Source organism: Microcebus murinus, chromosome 6 (assembly GCF_040939455.1).
Source record: "Microcebus murinus isolate Inina chromosome 6, M.murinus_Inina_mat1.0, whole genome shotgun sequence".
Taxonomy (NCBI): Eukaryota; Metazoa; Chordata; class Mammalia; order Primates; family Cheirogaleidae; genus Microcebus; species Microcebus murinus.
This window is the reverse complement of record NC_134109.1, coordinates 36,283,563-36,298,730: the sequence shown is the minus strand read 5'-3', so window position 1 is coordinate 36,298,730 and position 15,168 is coordinate 36,283,563. Positions and strand designations below refer to the sequence as shown.

Below are 15,168 nucleotides of genomic sequence, written 5' to 3'. Positions count from 1 at the left end.
ATAATTGTTAAAGTAAATATTCTTGGTTACTGAAGCTTATTGCAAAGTTTTTAAATGCTTCTACAATTGTTGATGGAAATTGCCCTAAAATACATTGTATAATTCTATATGCCTTCTTAAATAATAGATGCAGAAAATAATTTCAATAGAATTTAACTTTTCCTCATAATTTGGAACATCACTATAAACAATTGTTGTACTTACTGCTTCATTTGCTTTTGGCTCATAGTTTTATTTGTCTGTTTATTGAATGGCTCCAAACTCCTGTGACTTGAAACCCTTTGTCTATTTCTATGTCATTTTTTTATCTCCTTATTAGTTGTGCCTTCTTATTGCTACAGTGTATCTGCATTAAGCTCTAAAGGAAAGGTCTGAAGGCCACTGACAGTTGTGTGGACATTAATATGTAGGTTTTGCAGCACATATTTTAACTTACTTTTGCAGCATTTTCATTTTAAAGTTATGGCCAGTTTCTAGAGCTTGAAGATGAGAGAATAACCACTGGACAAATGATCTATTGTTTAAATTAATCTCAGTAGGTCATAAAGTAATTCAGTAACACTGTGCCTGGCAACACTTTTGAGGGGACTGGCAAGAAAATCTTGTCAGTTTTCCAGCACCTGTGTGTTAGTTTCCTAAGGGTGACGTTATCATTTTACTTAAAGTGGTGGGAGTTTTTTAAATGTCAGACTCACTTGCATTCGAGCGTTTGAAGACATTCCAAAGATAAATCTAATGAGTTTATTTTAAAAATTGGTTTGGATGCATACTAACTTTGTTCTCATAGTTAAAATTGGCCCTATAATGATCTTTAATTCAACAAATTATATAAGCAATGCTTTATAGTATGGTATGTTATTAATAGAGTAACATTTTTATTGAAGACAGTGAAATTATATGTAGTACCTGGTTAGTTTTGTTTTTTTTTTTTTTTCATGGCAACATTTCGTCATGAAGTATTTGGTTCATTTTCAAGAGGTATAAGTGGCAAACATTCTTTGGCTAAACAGAAGAATAGAGTCAATGGAAATAAATTATATTTTATAGATTATTAGTGTACAACATATATTGTATGATTGTGTTATTGTTTCTGACATTCTAGGATGTGGTTGCTATTGAATCTGAAGTAAAATCAGTGGAGAAAAAAGTTTCAAAAATCAAAACTGTCCTGTTATCAAAAGAAATATTTGATTTTTCTCCTGAAGAACATCTTAAACATGGGGAGGTAAGCATTGATCATTATTAAATATTTTTTCTCATAATACTTAATTATGTCTGTTTTAAAATATGATAAAAAGCATTTCGTTTTACTAGAGTAGTAGTAGCAAGATAAGGTTGGGAAATAGATATGAATGACTATAAATATATTTAAATCATAGTTGCAGTACTACCTACATAAAGATAATTTTCCTATAGGTCGTTTTTTCATTTAGGTCAAATCTAAGAGCTTGAGCATCTTAGGCTGAATTTTTCCAGCCCGAGCTATGCTGGGCACTGGCTGTGTGACTTTGAGTAATTCATGTTTCTTGGATTCTCTTTCCTACTTGCGCATTGGTATTAGGGTGGTCAGATTGGCCGATGATAATGTAAATAGGGCCCCCAGCACAGGAGCTGGAACAAGCTAAACAGCAGGCGAAGGTGGGTCTCCCCTCAGTTTGGTGACTGAGAGCATGTGGTTTGGAATTAGGCAGGCTTGGGCTCTTACCCCAGCACCGCCTCTTACAGTCTAAATTTATCAGGATCTTCAAACTTCTGTGAATCCAGTTTCCCTACCTGTGAAATGGAGGTTAGGATTCGTACTAACCTCCACTAATTAGTAAAGTGAATAATCTCTTCCAATTTATTGGTTATGTAAATCCAGATTTCTATGGATCAGATATTATTAAAGCAAAATATAATTATACTCCTGGGACTCACGAAATGTAGCAGGACAGTTCTGTTCTATTCAATCAGCATGTTTTGAGGGCCCACTATGTGGGAAGCCCTGTGTGCTAAAGTGAAGTTGCTATGAAAGTAAGATGCAGTACCTGCCCTCACATTACTCACTGCCTGGCAACGATGCACAAAGCAAAACAGCAGTTCTGCAGAGAGGGGAGGAGAAAAAGAAGAAATGTGTTGTCCAAATGAATAAATTGGTGCTGGTAGGTTACTCTTGTCCCAGGCGTTCTTTCCTGAGACCTTTACCTACCAGATCATGAGTGATATAATAGTCGTTTTCAATCTGAACTAAGGAACTGTTTCAAAAAGTGAAGCTATGTCTGGACATTTCCCTGATTTCAAAAAAAAAATAAATAAAAAAAAAAAAAGTGAAGCTATAGATTAAAGACTAAATTATATAGTATTTTAATTTTGACTAATTAAACTTAGCAGTGGCCATTATTTTTTTAATTTCTGTAACATGCTTCTCATATATAATTAAGGTCATCCTTGAACATATACGTCCCATGAAGAAAACCATTGCTGAGATAGTGTCTTACCAAGTGGAACTGAGGTTACCCCAGACAGGAATGAAACCTCTGCCTGTGTTTCAGCGGACAAATCAGCTTTTACAAGATATAAAACTATTGGAAAATGTGATTCAAGAACAAAATGAATTACTAAAGGTGAGCAGTTTATAATGACAGCCAACTTATTGGATGAAAATGTTCAGCAAAAGCTGGTTTTGTTTTAAATTTTCATTGAAATTAATTATTATCCAGGAGGTGGCATTTGATATAAAAGCATATTTTCTTGCTTTAATGGGCTATGGTTATCTTTCTCATTTCTTACCTTTGTTCTGGTGAAAGGTATTAAAGCATAGTTATGGTTTATTTAATTCCATTCTATAGCTATTAAAGATCTACTTGGGTAAAATACTGTGGGAAGAGATTCAAACCTGAACAAGGCTTTTGCAACCTCTTGAAGCCAACAGATCTATAAAATAATCATCACCACGATAACCTCTTAGCCATCTCAATCCCTTTCCCATTGATCACCTCAATCATGAGATACAGGTAGAGTGGGCACTTTATCATCTTTAATTTTACATATAAGGATACTTGCATCAGTGGGTTAGACAACTTGCCAAAAGACCACAGAGTTAACTTGCGTAGCAGTTAATTTGTATACAAATAGAACAAGAATTTGAGTTTCTGAACTCCTGTGTCATTTCTCCATATTGGGGGTCTCTCCCCTTTATCTGATACCTTTTAGCTTCTTCCCTGAGGGTTTGCTGTTGTTGTTGTTCTGAAGTGTTGTTGGCTCACCAATCTTAAATCAAAAATCATCATTAGTTAGAAATTACCTTCTTCTTTATCGTTTGTGTTCCTAGATCAACAACCACTCACACAAGAACAGAAAGTTGCTGAAAGAGCCTTAAATGCCACAAACTTTCAACCCTCTCTGTAGACCGATATATCCTGCATTTCTTTTTTATTTGGGTCAGTTTAGAGGTTAATTTTCCTCCTTCACAACTGCCAGCTGGTTATAAGAAGAAAACTGCCATATCTTATTCTCTCTTAGATTTCATTCACATTTCAGTGGCCATTCTGTTCTAAGGATTGAGGATACTATAGTCTCTGGTTTGAGGTTTAACTCATACGGTCTCTCTGGCCTGACTATTGATCAACTGATATCTTTCCCTCACACCCACAGAGAGAAAAACAAATCTAGCACTCAATGTACTATTTTTTTTTTTTTTTTTGAGATAGCATATTGGTCTGTTGCCCAGGCTAGAGTGTGCAGTAGTGTGATCATAGCTTGCTGCAACCTCAAACTCCTGGGCTTAAGTGATCCTCCTGCCTCAGCCTCCCAAGTAGCTGAGTTTAAAAGTAGGCATCACCATGCCCGGCTAATTTTTGTTTGTTTGTTTTTTGTAGAGCCCAGGCTAGTCTCGAACTCCTGGCCTTAAGCTATCCTCCTGCCTCAGCCTCACAAACAGTTGGGATTACAGATGCGAGCCACTTATGCCCAGCCTCAATGTACTATTTTTAAACAATATAAACAGAAGAAAAAAATATATAAAATATGATCTATTATTTTTAATTCTTTTGTACTTTATTGATCTGCTGGTCAGGAACATAATAGTTCTAACCATACATTAAAGTGGCTTCTTCACAACATGCAAGTTGGGAAATAGAAGAAGAAATAATATTTTGTGCCAACTTAGGTATCAAACTATGCTGCTAAAATCTTCTATATTATTGTGCTGGTGGAAATCAGATGTCCCCTCATATATTACAAAGCTAAATAAGCCAGAGATAATTGAAAACAATTAGAATATGGGACATTTTCTTTAATTCCTACTTCAGATATTATAAATGCCCTTGTTGTGGAAAATCAGACAAATTACTTGTGTGGGGAATAGTGGGATGTAGTTCATTATTGAGGGCTGGGGAACAGGTATGTTGTGGTGAACACTATTATTCATTTCTAGCCTGCAGCTAAAATTATGGTTAAATATTGAAGAAAATACAAGGAAGAAGTCTGCACTGGCTAGAAACTTTGTAGTTTTAAAGGGCATTTTGCTTCATTATGAAGCATACCAACGTAGTATCTAGACTTTCTGTCAAAGTCTATTTCTTTATCTTTTATTATACTTGATCCTATGATATTTAGTCCACAAATAGTTCTGAGCTCTATTACTCCCTTAACACTAGATTTCAGTTTCTGTTCTGGTTAGTTTTGCCTTACTCTGCAAATTCACACTGCTCTTGAACCCACAGCCTCTCACTCATACAATGTACATCACTGATCCCAAGGGGTACCAGGTGAGATGTGTCTGACCCAAGAAACCCATCATGACTCTAGTCACATGCTGTGTCCATTCTGAATCAGTAATGTCACCTTTCTATGTGGAAATCCCCATGTGAAATATATATTAAAATGGCATATGCAACATATCAGTAATTTCATAAAAACTTAGCAACTTTATGTTAACATGCCATAAAATGCTTCCCAGAACAAACCCACTAGACTGGAAATACTTAAGAGCAAAGGTGTGTCCAATGAGACTTGAACTTGAAGCACTAGTAAAGCCCGAGGTGCCCTGGCATCTAGCAGAGCAAGAAGGTCAGGTGCCAGCTTTGCAAACATTGTTCTCTGTAGTCAGGCTCTTATGTCCTATTGGAATCTGAATGGCCGCGTATTTGCTGTAATTGATTGGAACTTCCAATGGGGATAGAAAATGGAAATAGTCCATCAATCTAGTCCTTAGATTATGACGAAAATTCTTCTTTTCGGGGGTATTTTATAGGAAGCCATAAAACAGACTAATGAATGCGATGAAGAAATAGAACGTTTGAAAGACACCTTAAATAATTATTCAGCTGAATTCTCCCTGGGACATATGTCACCAGACCAAGCTGCCAACCTGCCACAAGTACAGGTATGTTTCTTTCATTCATACAGTTATGCTTCATTCGTCCATCAGTTCATTCAACACTTACTAAGCCACTGGTGTCTAGAAGCCTTTGTAGTGGTGGTGAATTTCCTACTGCTGTCTTCCAATTGAAGATGCTTTCTGTGTGTGTTTACTTTCCATTCCTACTTCATTACATAGGTGATTATATAACTATCACTACTAAAAAATGATGAAAATTATAGCGCCTGATGTTTAATGAAGAGAAGCCGTATCTGTTTGTAGGCTGGGCAGCTCTAACCTCAGAAACTGGGTCAGGGCTGCCGTACTTTGCTCCTTAATGGACGGCTTTTTAAGTGCCTCTGGCCTCAGCTTGGTTCATTTTGGTCTGAATTTGCTCTGGTACCAAAGAAGCTGATATAACACAGGCTATTTGGACAACCTGACTTTCTGGGATAAAGGTCAGGCAGTGTGGGCAGGGTGGGCTTTTGGTAAAGACCCTGAACACTGTTCTAATGAAGAGTTCCATATACTAAGCAGTAGTGCCATATGCTGGAATTAACAATCCTGTGGACTCAGGCACAGTGGTTTGCATGTTAACCCTCCACTGCTAGGGTTTTTTCTAGTCTTTGTTTTTGAATTCACATTTCTATAATGAACAAAACTTGACTGTATGCGAGGGGTGATAGGGAGCTGCTTTTTTCCATGCCGTCAAGTTAATGCAGGCAGACAATGAATATGGTGCTCTCAAAGCAAGGTTATGATACTTGCTGGCTATAAGATCAAGGGCAAGTTATTTCTACAGAGAAGTACAGAGATGTTCAAGGTGACACAGCCAGTAAGTGGTGGAATCATTAATACAGACTCAGTATTAAAGATGCAATATTGTAAAAATGTCAGAATTCCTTTACAGTAAAAAATGTGAGGGCCCCAAAGAGCCTTTGTTTATATGAGTTGTATCTACCAATATAGAAATCAAAACTAGAAATATAAAAATACTTGTTTGTTTTATTTTTAAATAACAGTAATAAACCTACTATATGTTAATAGAAATAATAGTTTTAAAAATTTATTTTTCTCTTAGAGATGAGAGTCTCACTGTGTTGTCCAGGCTAGACTACAAATAACATTTTTATTAAAATAATTATATTTTCCAAAATAAAATTTAGTGGGAAGAGTGACATTATTTTACATTTTTGTACATCTCTTTAATGTCTGGCTTAATGGAAGACAGATTCTCATCTATTTCTGCATTGAGGCATACAGTTTTATCTGAAGTATGTAAAAACAATCCAAGCTCTCAAAAACACATACTTGGAAAAGGCAGGAATATTTTAATTATCCTTTTAAATAACTGTGGACATTTTTCTTTGAAACTACACTGAAACCAACAAGTGGTAGTTATGAGTTAGTTGTAAAATGGAATCTGAAGCCATGTCAAAGAACTTTACATAGTCTTTCATGAAAATCCATTGGTCTGTCTTGCACCTTGAGTGGATCTTCTAAACATGAATGATTTTTTAAAAATAGATTTGGGGAGTTCAAGTGCAGTTTTGTTACATGGATATAGTATAGGGATGTGAAATCTGGGCTTTTAGTGCAAACACCACCCAAATAGTGTCCATTATACCTCTTAAGTAATTTTTCACCCTCATCCTTCTCCCACCCAGTCTCTAATGTCTTTTATTCTTCTGTGTCCATGTGTGCACATTATTTAGCTCCTACTTATAAATGAGAACACTGTGCATGATTTTATAGCATCATGCTTGGTCATTTGGAAAATATTGTTTCACCGAGTCATGCAGATCTTCCAAATGTTAACACATTTTAGTAGGCAATTATTTTTTTAAGATTATGTTTGTTAATATTAACATCTATCTCCAGAAAAATCTTTTGGCATTTAAGTTCATAATGGTAGTTTAGCAGCTGGGTTTTTCCAACAAAAATAGTGTTCTGTGAAGAAGGGTAGCTCAGTTCACAAGTCAAACAATAACACAAATACTTTTCCTCAACCATTTTACCCGGTATACAACAAAGTATGCATACTTCCCATTTTTTCATACACATTGCTATGATTTGAATGTCTTTGTGCCCTCCAAAAATTCATGTTGAAACTTAATCCCCAATGCAACAGTGTCGCAGGGTGTGGCCTTTGGGAGGTGACTGAGTCACGAGGGCTCCTCCCTCATGAACAGGATTAGGTGCCCTCATAAAAGGGCTTGATGGAGGGAGTTCACCTTTTTTTGCCCTTGTGGCTGCTGCCATGTGAGGACACGGCATTCCTCCCCTCTGGAAGATGCAGTGTTCAATATGCCGCCTTGGAAGCAGAAGCAGCCGTCAGCAGACACCACACCTGCTAGTGCCTGGATCTTGGACTTCCCAGTCTCCGGAACTGTGAGAAATAAATTTCTGTTCTTTATAAACTACCCAGCCACAGGCATTCAGTTACGATATGATAAAGGCACAATGTGTCTTTATCAAGGACATTCTTAGGTGAAACTGGCTTTTTTTTTTTTTTACTATAAACACATCACTAAGATGTATAGTTGGTGTTCCTGCCTTGATTCATAGAAGGTGACAGTACTTTTACCCACCGTTGCTTTCATGCTGTCAGTACAATTGTCAACGTAGTGAAGAAGGCAAATGTAATAACATTTTAGTATTATTACGAAAAGGATCTTGACCTCGGGGACTGTGGCCCCCCAGGGGTCTGCAGATGCCACTCTGCGAATGGGAATGGCTGTGTTGTGTCCTGCTGTGCCTCTGCAGTGTGGGCAGCTCAGCAGACCACTGTTTCTTTAACTGTTATTCTAGTGGTGGAAGCATTCTTGTTGGAGGTGCTGTTCCTCTGAAGTTTAGGATTATTAACACTGGAACACAAGCCACAGCCAACTCGGATTTCATTCAAACAGTTGTTAAGTCACAGGAATTTTGAGTTCAGACAGAATGTGGCATTGGTGCAGGAATGCGTGTGGTGGAGCCGTGAGAGAGCCTGGGCCTGTGCTCTGTCACAGGCTAGCTGCAGCTTTGGACAAGTCGCCTTCTTCCTCTGGGTTTCAGAACTGTCCCTGTAGGTGGAGACATGTTACAGTTCTCTGTATGTAAAAAAGATTATTGATTCTAAAATGAATGGATGGATGGATGGATGGATGGATGGATGGATGGATGGATGGATGGACGGACGGACGGACGGACGGACGGACGGATGGATGGATGGACGGACGGATGGACGGACAGACGGATGGACGGATGGATGGATGGATGGACGGATGGACGGACAGAAGGAAGAAAGAAAGGAGGAGGAAAAAATAGGAGTTTAAGAAATATATTAGGGACAAATTCCAAACACACGGAGGTTTCCTGAAAAGGAGCAGGCTGCCTTCTGATGCAGCTCTCACTGCAAGAGCTCAGGCAGGTTGGGTGACACTTCTCAGAGGTGCTGGAGAGGATGTTAGACTACTTGACACCTCCTATTCCTTCTAAATCTAGGATTCTGTGATTCCATAATCCTCTTAGACAGTGGTCATCTGCTTATCTACCATGTATAAGAACTTTTATTCGCACATGTCAGTAATGCAAATGTTAAGAGTAACATTGTGAAGCTTGGGATCATCTGTCCATTATTCCCATAGTTATTGACACTGCACGGTACTTTGCTTACTTTTTCTGATTTGGTAAGAAGCTTTCACTGTAGAAAATGTAACTGTATTTGATAATAATAAAGAAGGCTTCAAAAGCAATTATAAAAGAATGAGATTTCTACCCTTGTTTTCTCTCAGTGGTTCCCAAATGTTAGTGTGCTAAGGAATTTCCAGGGAGACTTGGGAACATGTCTGCTGGGGACATGTGTTGTTAATATTCTGTGTGACAAAATGGGAAGTATGTAGAAGGAGCTTCTACTGCATTTGTTGGAGTGCAGACTCCTGGGCCCTGGCCCCTGGGTGCTGGTCCCATTGGTCCCGTGGCTAGAGCAGTGGCCTCCAACTCTGGCTGTCCAGCACAGTTACCTGTAGGGCTTTGTACAAGTTTCTATGCTGTGGCTCAACCCCCAGAAATTCTGATTCACAAGTCTTTGGGTAGGCTAAGGCATCCTACAGCTTATAAACCCCACACAGCACCTTTGGAAATGCAGCCTGGTTGGAGAAGAAGTGTACTGTATCAGAGGCTAGTTCCTGGCTTTGCAAACCAAACACACAGAGAACTCTTCATCCATTGTACCAAAGCCAGCAGGCTCCTCAGGGCATGCCATGGCCTCAGACTTCCTAAAATAATGCAGACACTCTTTCTGCACAGGGAGAAATGGAAAGTATGGAAAAGCAGATTCTGAGTTTGAACCAGAAAAAAGAAGACCTGTTGGTGGACTTGAAGGCCACTGTAGTAAACCTTCAGCAGCATTTAAAGCAAGAACAAGAAGCGGCAGAAAGAGAAATGCTCTCAGCCGTAGCACCCGAGGACGGGGGAATGGCAGAGAGGGACGCTTCTGAGTGGAAGGTGGGTATGACTAGGTGAATGCTGGTCCCACGTTCCACGAGCACATTGATGGGTAGCATTTTTCACCTGAAAAAAACCTGTAGTATCTATGTCTATGGCCTATAGGAAAGGAAATTTTTTAAAAAGTGGAAATACTCTACCTGAGATTGTTTACCAGTGAATATAAATCCTCAGGGTGTGTCTCTTCTGGACTCAACCCAGAATTCTTATGCCTGAGTTACTTTAGGGCGTCCTCATGAAACTCCACCGGCAGGTGGGTCGAGCCACCATTGGAAGTGTCTACCTACAGAAAAGTCAGCCCATTGCAAGCTCAAAAATGCCCAGTGCCTTTCTAAGCTCACTCTGAATCCACTTCAGTGAAACATGTTCTTTAATGGTTTGGTGAGGGGCCGAGGCATGGACCTGAGATTGGACAGAGTCAGGATATTTGGCTGGATGAGCTGAAAGGTGCAGGACCCAAAGATTACTTGTGTGGGTGGACATCTCAGATAAAGTAAGTAAAAAATTGGCTACATAAAAATGCAGTCAGGCCCAGATTCTGGTGACGCTGAAGGGCAGCCCGACTGCAGATGTCCTTGTGCTGTGCCTTTCAGGTGAACAGAAGAGGCTCCATGTCTTTCCTGGCAGCAGTGGAGGAAGAGGCAGAAGAAGGCTCCCTGAAGAGTGAAGTAAAGAAAACTATTTTTTCGTTCAAGTTTGTTAGAACTGAGGCTATAAAAGGAGGTCAAAGATCTTAAAATAATGGAAACCTAAGGATTTTTAAAATTAATGTTGATGTTTTTAAAGGATGATTGAAGTAGTTCTTTGGTGTTACTAACATTCAAGTGCACGTAACCTACTTCACCATGTAAAAGTGGGATAAACGTAATTCAGGCACACTTGTTGGCATAGAGGAGATGATGAAGAAGTTCTCTGTTGTATCCTGATTTCTGAGAACTTTCTCTGAAGTTTTGAGAGTATGCTGTTTGGTCGGCACTCCTGATGTGATTTTTAGAACTTTTTTTTCCTTCTTATCTGAATTACTTTTTTGGTCTAAAACAGTATTGCCAAGGACACGAAGAGTTGTGTTAGCCACTAATACTATGAATTCTAACAACTTTATTGTAACTGGTTGAATGAGACATTTACAGGTGTCTGTCATGATACCGAGTACCATTTCATACTTTACAAACAAAACTTATAATGGGTGTTATGCCAAAAGGCAGAAAACTGAAGCAAATTATAGTTTTTATGACTCACATGCAACCACTAGCCATATTTGATGCCCGTTGTATAGACTGTTAAATAGCGCCATTGTCACACAGAGCAGACCTGGAGTATAGCACTAGGACACGGTGGAACTGGCTGGGGGGACAAGGAAGGGTACAGGTTCGTTGTGTTCTTTGACCCTCAGATAACTTTGCAAACTGAATATGCCCCCCTATGGCAGAGAGCATTGTGAGAAAGGAGGAAAGACCGGGGCCAAAAAAAGAGTGCACTTCAGTGTGATGTTAATTTAAGATATGTGTTTGCTTCTGAGCTGATGTTTACAGTATTTGTTGTTTATATTTGACAACAACAGAAAATGCATGCTCATCAAGTTGGGTTTTTTTAATTGACAAGTAAAAATTATATATGTTTATGGTGTGCAATGTGTTTTGATACGGTATAGGAGGGTTGCCCAGAAAATATCCAGCTGTTGTTAATATAATAGGAACGGTTACATGGCTGGATACTTTCCGGACAGCCCTTACATGTATGTACACATTGTGGAATGGCTGAATTGAGCTAATTAACACATGTATACTTACCATTTTTTTGTGGAAAATGGTAAACAGTATGGAGGTTTCTCAAAAAATTAAAAATAGAACCACCTATTTATACTGTATACTATGTATATGCTATATACTATGACCTATATAGTAATCCCACTACTGGGTATATATCCAAAGGAAATGAAATCAGTATGTTTCTATTGTCTTAGCAATTTTTAAATATATATTAACTGCAGCCACTGTGACGTATAGATCTCTTGAACTTACTCCTCCTGTCTAACTGAAATTTTATGTCCTTTGACAAATGTTTTCTCGACCTCCCAATGCTCACTTGCTGGGAACCATCATTTCACTCTGTTTGTAAGAGTTCAACTTTTTTTCACTCCACATATATAAGGGAGAGAACATAGTATTTATTTGTCCTTTTGTGCCTGGCTTACTTCACTTAACAGAATGTCTTCCAGATTCATCCATGTTATTGCAAATGACAGAATTTCATTCTTTTTTAAGACTGAGTAGTTTTCCACTGTGTATATAAATCACATTTTCTTTATCCATTCATCTGTTGAGGTACACTTTGGTTAATTCCATATCTTGGCTATTGTGAATAATGCCACAATGAACTTGGGAGTGCACATACCTCTTCAGCATACTGATTTTATTTCCTTTGGCTATATACCCAGTAGTGGGAGCGCAAGGTCATATGGAAGTTCTATTTTTAACTTTTTGAGAAACCTCCATGTCATGCTTATAGTTTTCCATAATGGCTGTACTAATTTATATTCCCACCAATAGTATACAAGTGTTCTCTTTTCTCCATAACCTTAACACTTGTTATTTTTCATCTTTCTGATAAAAGCCATTCTAACAGGTGTGAAATGATACTTTATTGTGGTTTTAATTTGCATTTTTCTGATGATTAGTGATCTTAAGAATTTTTTCTTATATCTATCAAGCTGATTTTAAAGATAGCATTTAAAGTTACATTTACCAAAGCAGATTAAATTCTTAAAGCAGTGTTTTAAAGATCCCCTTTGTGTGATGTGAGCTGCATCCCTACTGTTATTATTTTTAAAAATTATTTTTTTATTTTGCAACAGGGTCTTGCTCTGTTGCCTAGGCTGGAGTGCAGTGGTCTCATCATAGCTCACTGCTATCTCAAACTCCTGGGCTCAGGCAGTCCTCTTGCCTTAGCCTCCCAAGTAACTGGAGCTACAGGCATGTGATACCACACCCAGCTAATTTTTCTATGTTTGGTATTACGGGGTCTCACCCTTGCTCAGGCTGGTCTTGAACTCCTGACCTCAAGCGATCCTCCTGCCTCTACCTCCCAGAGTGCTAGGATTACAGGAATGAGCCACCATGCCTGGCCTACATCCCTACTTTTAAAAATATTCTTTTAGGCTTCAGGAAGATAAACCACACTTGGGAACATAATTTAGTTAGCAATAAATATTGATGAAAAATGGTGGAGTGCTAGAGATAAGGGCTACAGTTATACTGCCTGGTAAGCTGAGTCTTGTATAAAAGAGGTGAATGAGTAGGGTGCTGGTTATGATGGTTGGAAATCACTTCTCTTTGCTAACCAATTGGTTACTGTGATAGAGTGGAGACAAGAAAGTAGAGCCACCTTCCCGGTCTTGGCCTGTACTGTGGAAGCATGACAAGGACATGGAGGAAGACAGAGCATCCTCATCCTCTGGAACTATCGTTCAGGTAACACAGATCCAACCAATCACATTTGGGGTTGGGGGTAGGGAGCTCTTTTTGCAGGACTTTCTCTTCTTCTTCCTTTGCTTTGGTTTTCAATCAGTATCACCCAAACCTTTAAAACACCCGTCTGCAGCTCAGATAAGAATAAAAGAAGAATAAGAAGAATAGAAATAAGGGGTAGTAAAGAGCTATCTTATTTAAAAGAATGCTTAGGCCGGGCGTGGTGGCTCACGCCTGTAATCCTAGCACTTTGGGAGGCCGAGGCGGGCGGATTGCTCAAGGTCAGGAGTTCGAAACCAGCCTGAGCGAGACCCCGTCTCTACCAAAAATAGAAAGAAATTAATTGACCAACTAAAAATATATATACAAAAAATGAGCCGGGCATGGTGGCGCATGCCTGTAGTCCCAGCTACTCGGGAGGCTGAGGCAGTAGGATCGCTGAGCCCCGGAGATTGAGGTTGCTGTGAGCCAGGCTGACGCCACGGCACTCACTCTAGCCTGGGCAACAAAGTGAGACTCTGTCTCAAAAAAAAAAAAAATAAAAAATAAAAAAATAAAATAAAATAAATAAAAGAATGCTTAGAGAGGGAACCCGCCTGGGCAGAATTTTTTTTCAGTTGATAAAAAATCATATATAGTATTATTTATATATAGTATATAGTATGTATTTAGTATATAATATGTATTTATAGTATACAACATGATGTTTTGAAATACATATACTTTGTGGAATGGCTGTGTACTAATTAACATCCTCTGTCTCCTTCTCTTTCTCTTCCTCCAACTCTGTGGTTGTAGGCATCCTCCAACAGGCTGTCCTTTTCTTCTGTTTTCTCTCTTGCTGATTTCATTTCCTTCCACAGCTTTGGTTGGCACCTCTACACCAGTGATTCTCAAATAAAAATCTCTAATCTTGACTTTTCCCTTAAATCTGTTCCACACTTCTATCGTTTTAATAGACTTCTCTTTTTGGATGGCATTTCTTCAACTCAAACCCATTTTACTTCCTCATTTCTCAGTGTCTGCTAATGACCCCACTGTTTTCTCAGCAGTAAACTTCAGGGTCCTCTTAGGTACCTCATTTTTCTCACCTTTCATATCACATCAATGGTCAAATGATGTCCACTCAATGCTTACAATCTCTCCTTCCATGATTTTTGCCATCATCCTATTTCAAGCAATTGTTACGACTTCCCTGGGCTTTTGGAGTAGCCCTCTAATTGGTTTTACAATCTCCATTTCTTTTTCCTAATACATCTTGTGAAATACTTAACTGATGACTTTTCCTAAAACAAATCATGCTAAGCCTCACCTTAAAATCCTTCATGGATTCTGATTATCTACTGAGTAAAATGCAAACTTAGCCTGGCATTCCAGACTTTTCATGAACCCCACTAACCTTTCCAATTTTATTAAAGCTTTACCTTTAATTCTTGGTTCGTACCTTTCTGATAGCAGTTATTGTTTTCAGTAGAAGGACTTGAAAAAATGCTAACATTTTGTTAGGAAATACTAAATATGCTGTATGTACATTATCTTATCTAATAATCATAAGCATGAGTGAGGTAGATTTTATTTCCACTTTAGAGGTTAAATAACGGAGGTTTAGAGAGTTCAGATTAATTTGTCCAAGATTATGAAACTTCTAAGTAGAGCAATCAAGATTGGTTGGTTACAATATCCATATGCTTCCAGCCACACTGTGTTAATTACTTATATACATGTCATTTTCCTATTGGTTGACCTTGTTAACCTTAGAAGTAAGATTGCTGGGTAAAGTATATATCTATCCATTTACAATGTGACAAACATTGTCGGACTACCCTCTAGCAATGTTACTCCTAAGAATGCATGGAAGTGCTTGTTTCCTGA

General features: G+C 38.4%; 1 protein-coding gene across 7 annotated transcripts in view; it reads left to right on the top strand.

Moving 5' to 3' along the window:
• The window catches only part of SYNE2 (spectrin repeat containing nuclear envelope protein 2), a 306,127-nt gene that overhangs the window by 183,495 nt on the left and 107,464 nt on the right, over positions 1–15,168 (top strand). For 6 of the 7 annotated variants that reach the window (XM_076003979.1, XM_076003977.1, XM_076003981.1 and 3 more), the window contains 6 exons: positions 1,103–1,225; positions 2,421–2,603; positions 5,234–5,365; positions 9,632–9,829; positions 10,423–10,497; positions 13,189–13,299. In XM_076003979.1, the coding sequence (XP_075860094.1) occupies positions 1,103–1,225; positions 2,421–2,603; positions 5,234–5,365; positions 9,632–9,829; positions 10,423–10,497; positions 13,189–13,299 (822 nt within the window). Of the gene's footprint in view, positions 1–1,102; positions 1,226–2,420; positions 2,604–5,233; positions 5,366–7,573; positions 7,733–9,631; positions 9,830–10,422; positions 10,498–13,188; positions 13,300–15,168 lie in introns of those variants that run through there. The other variant, XM_076003982.1, reaches the window with a different exon arrangement.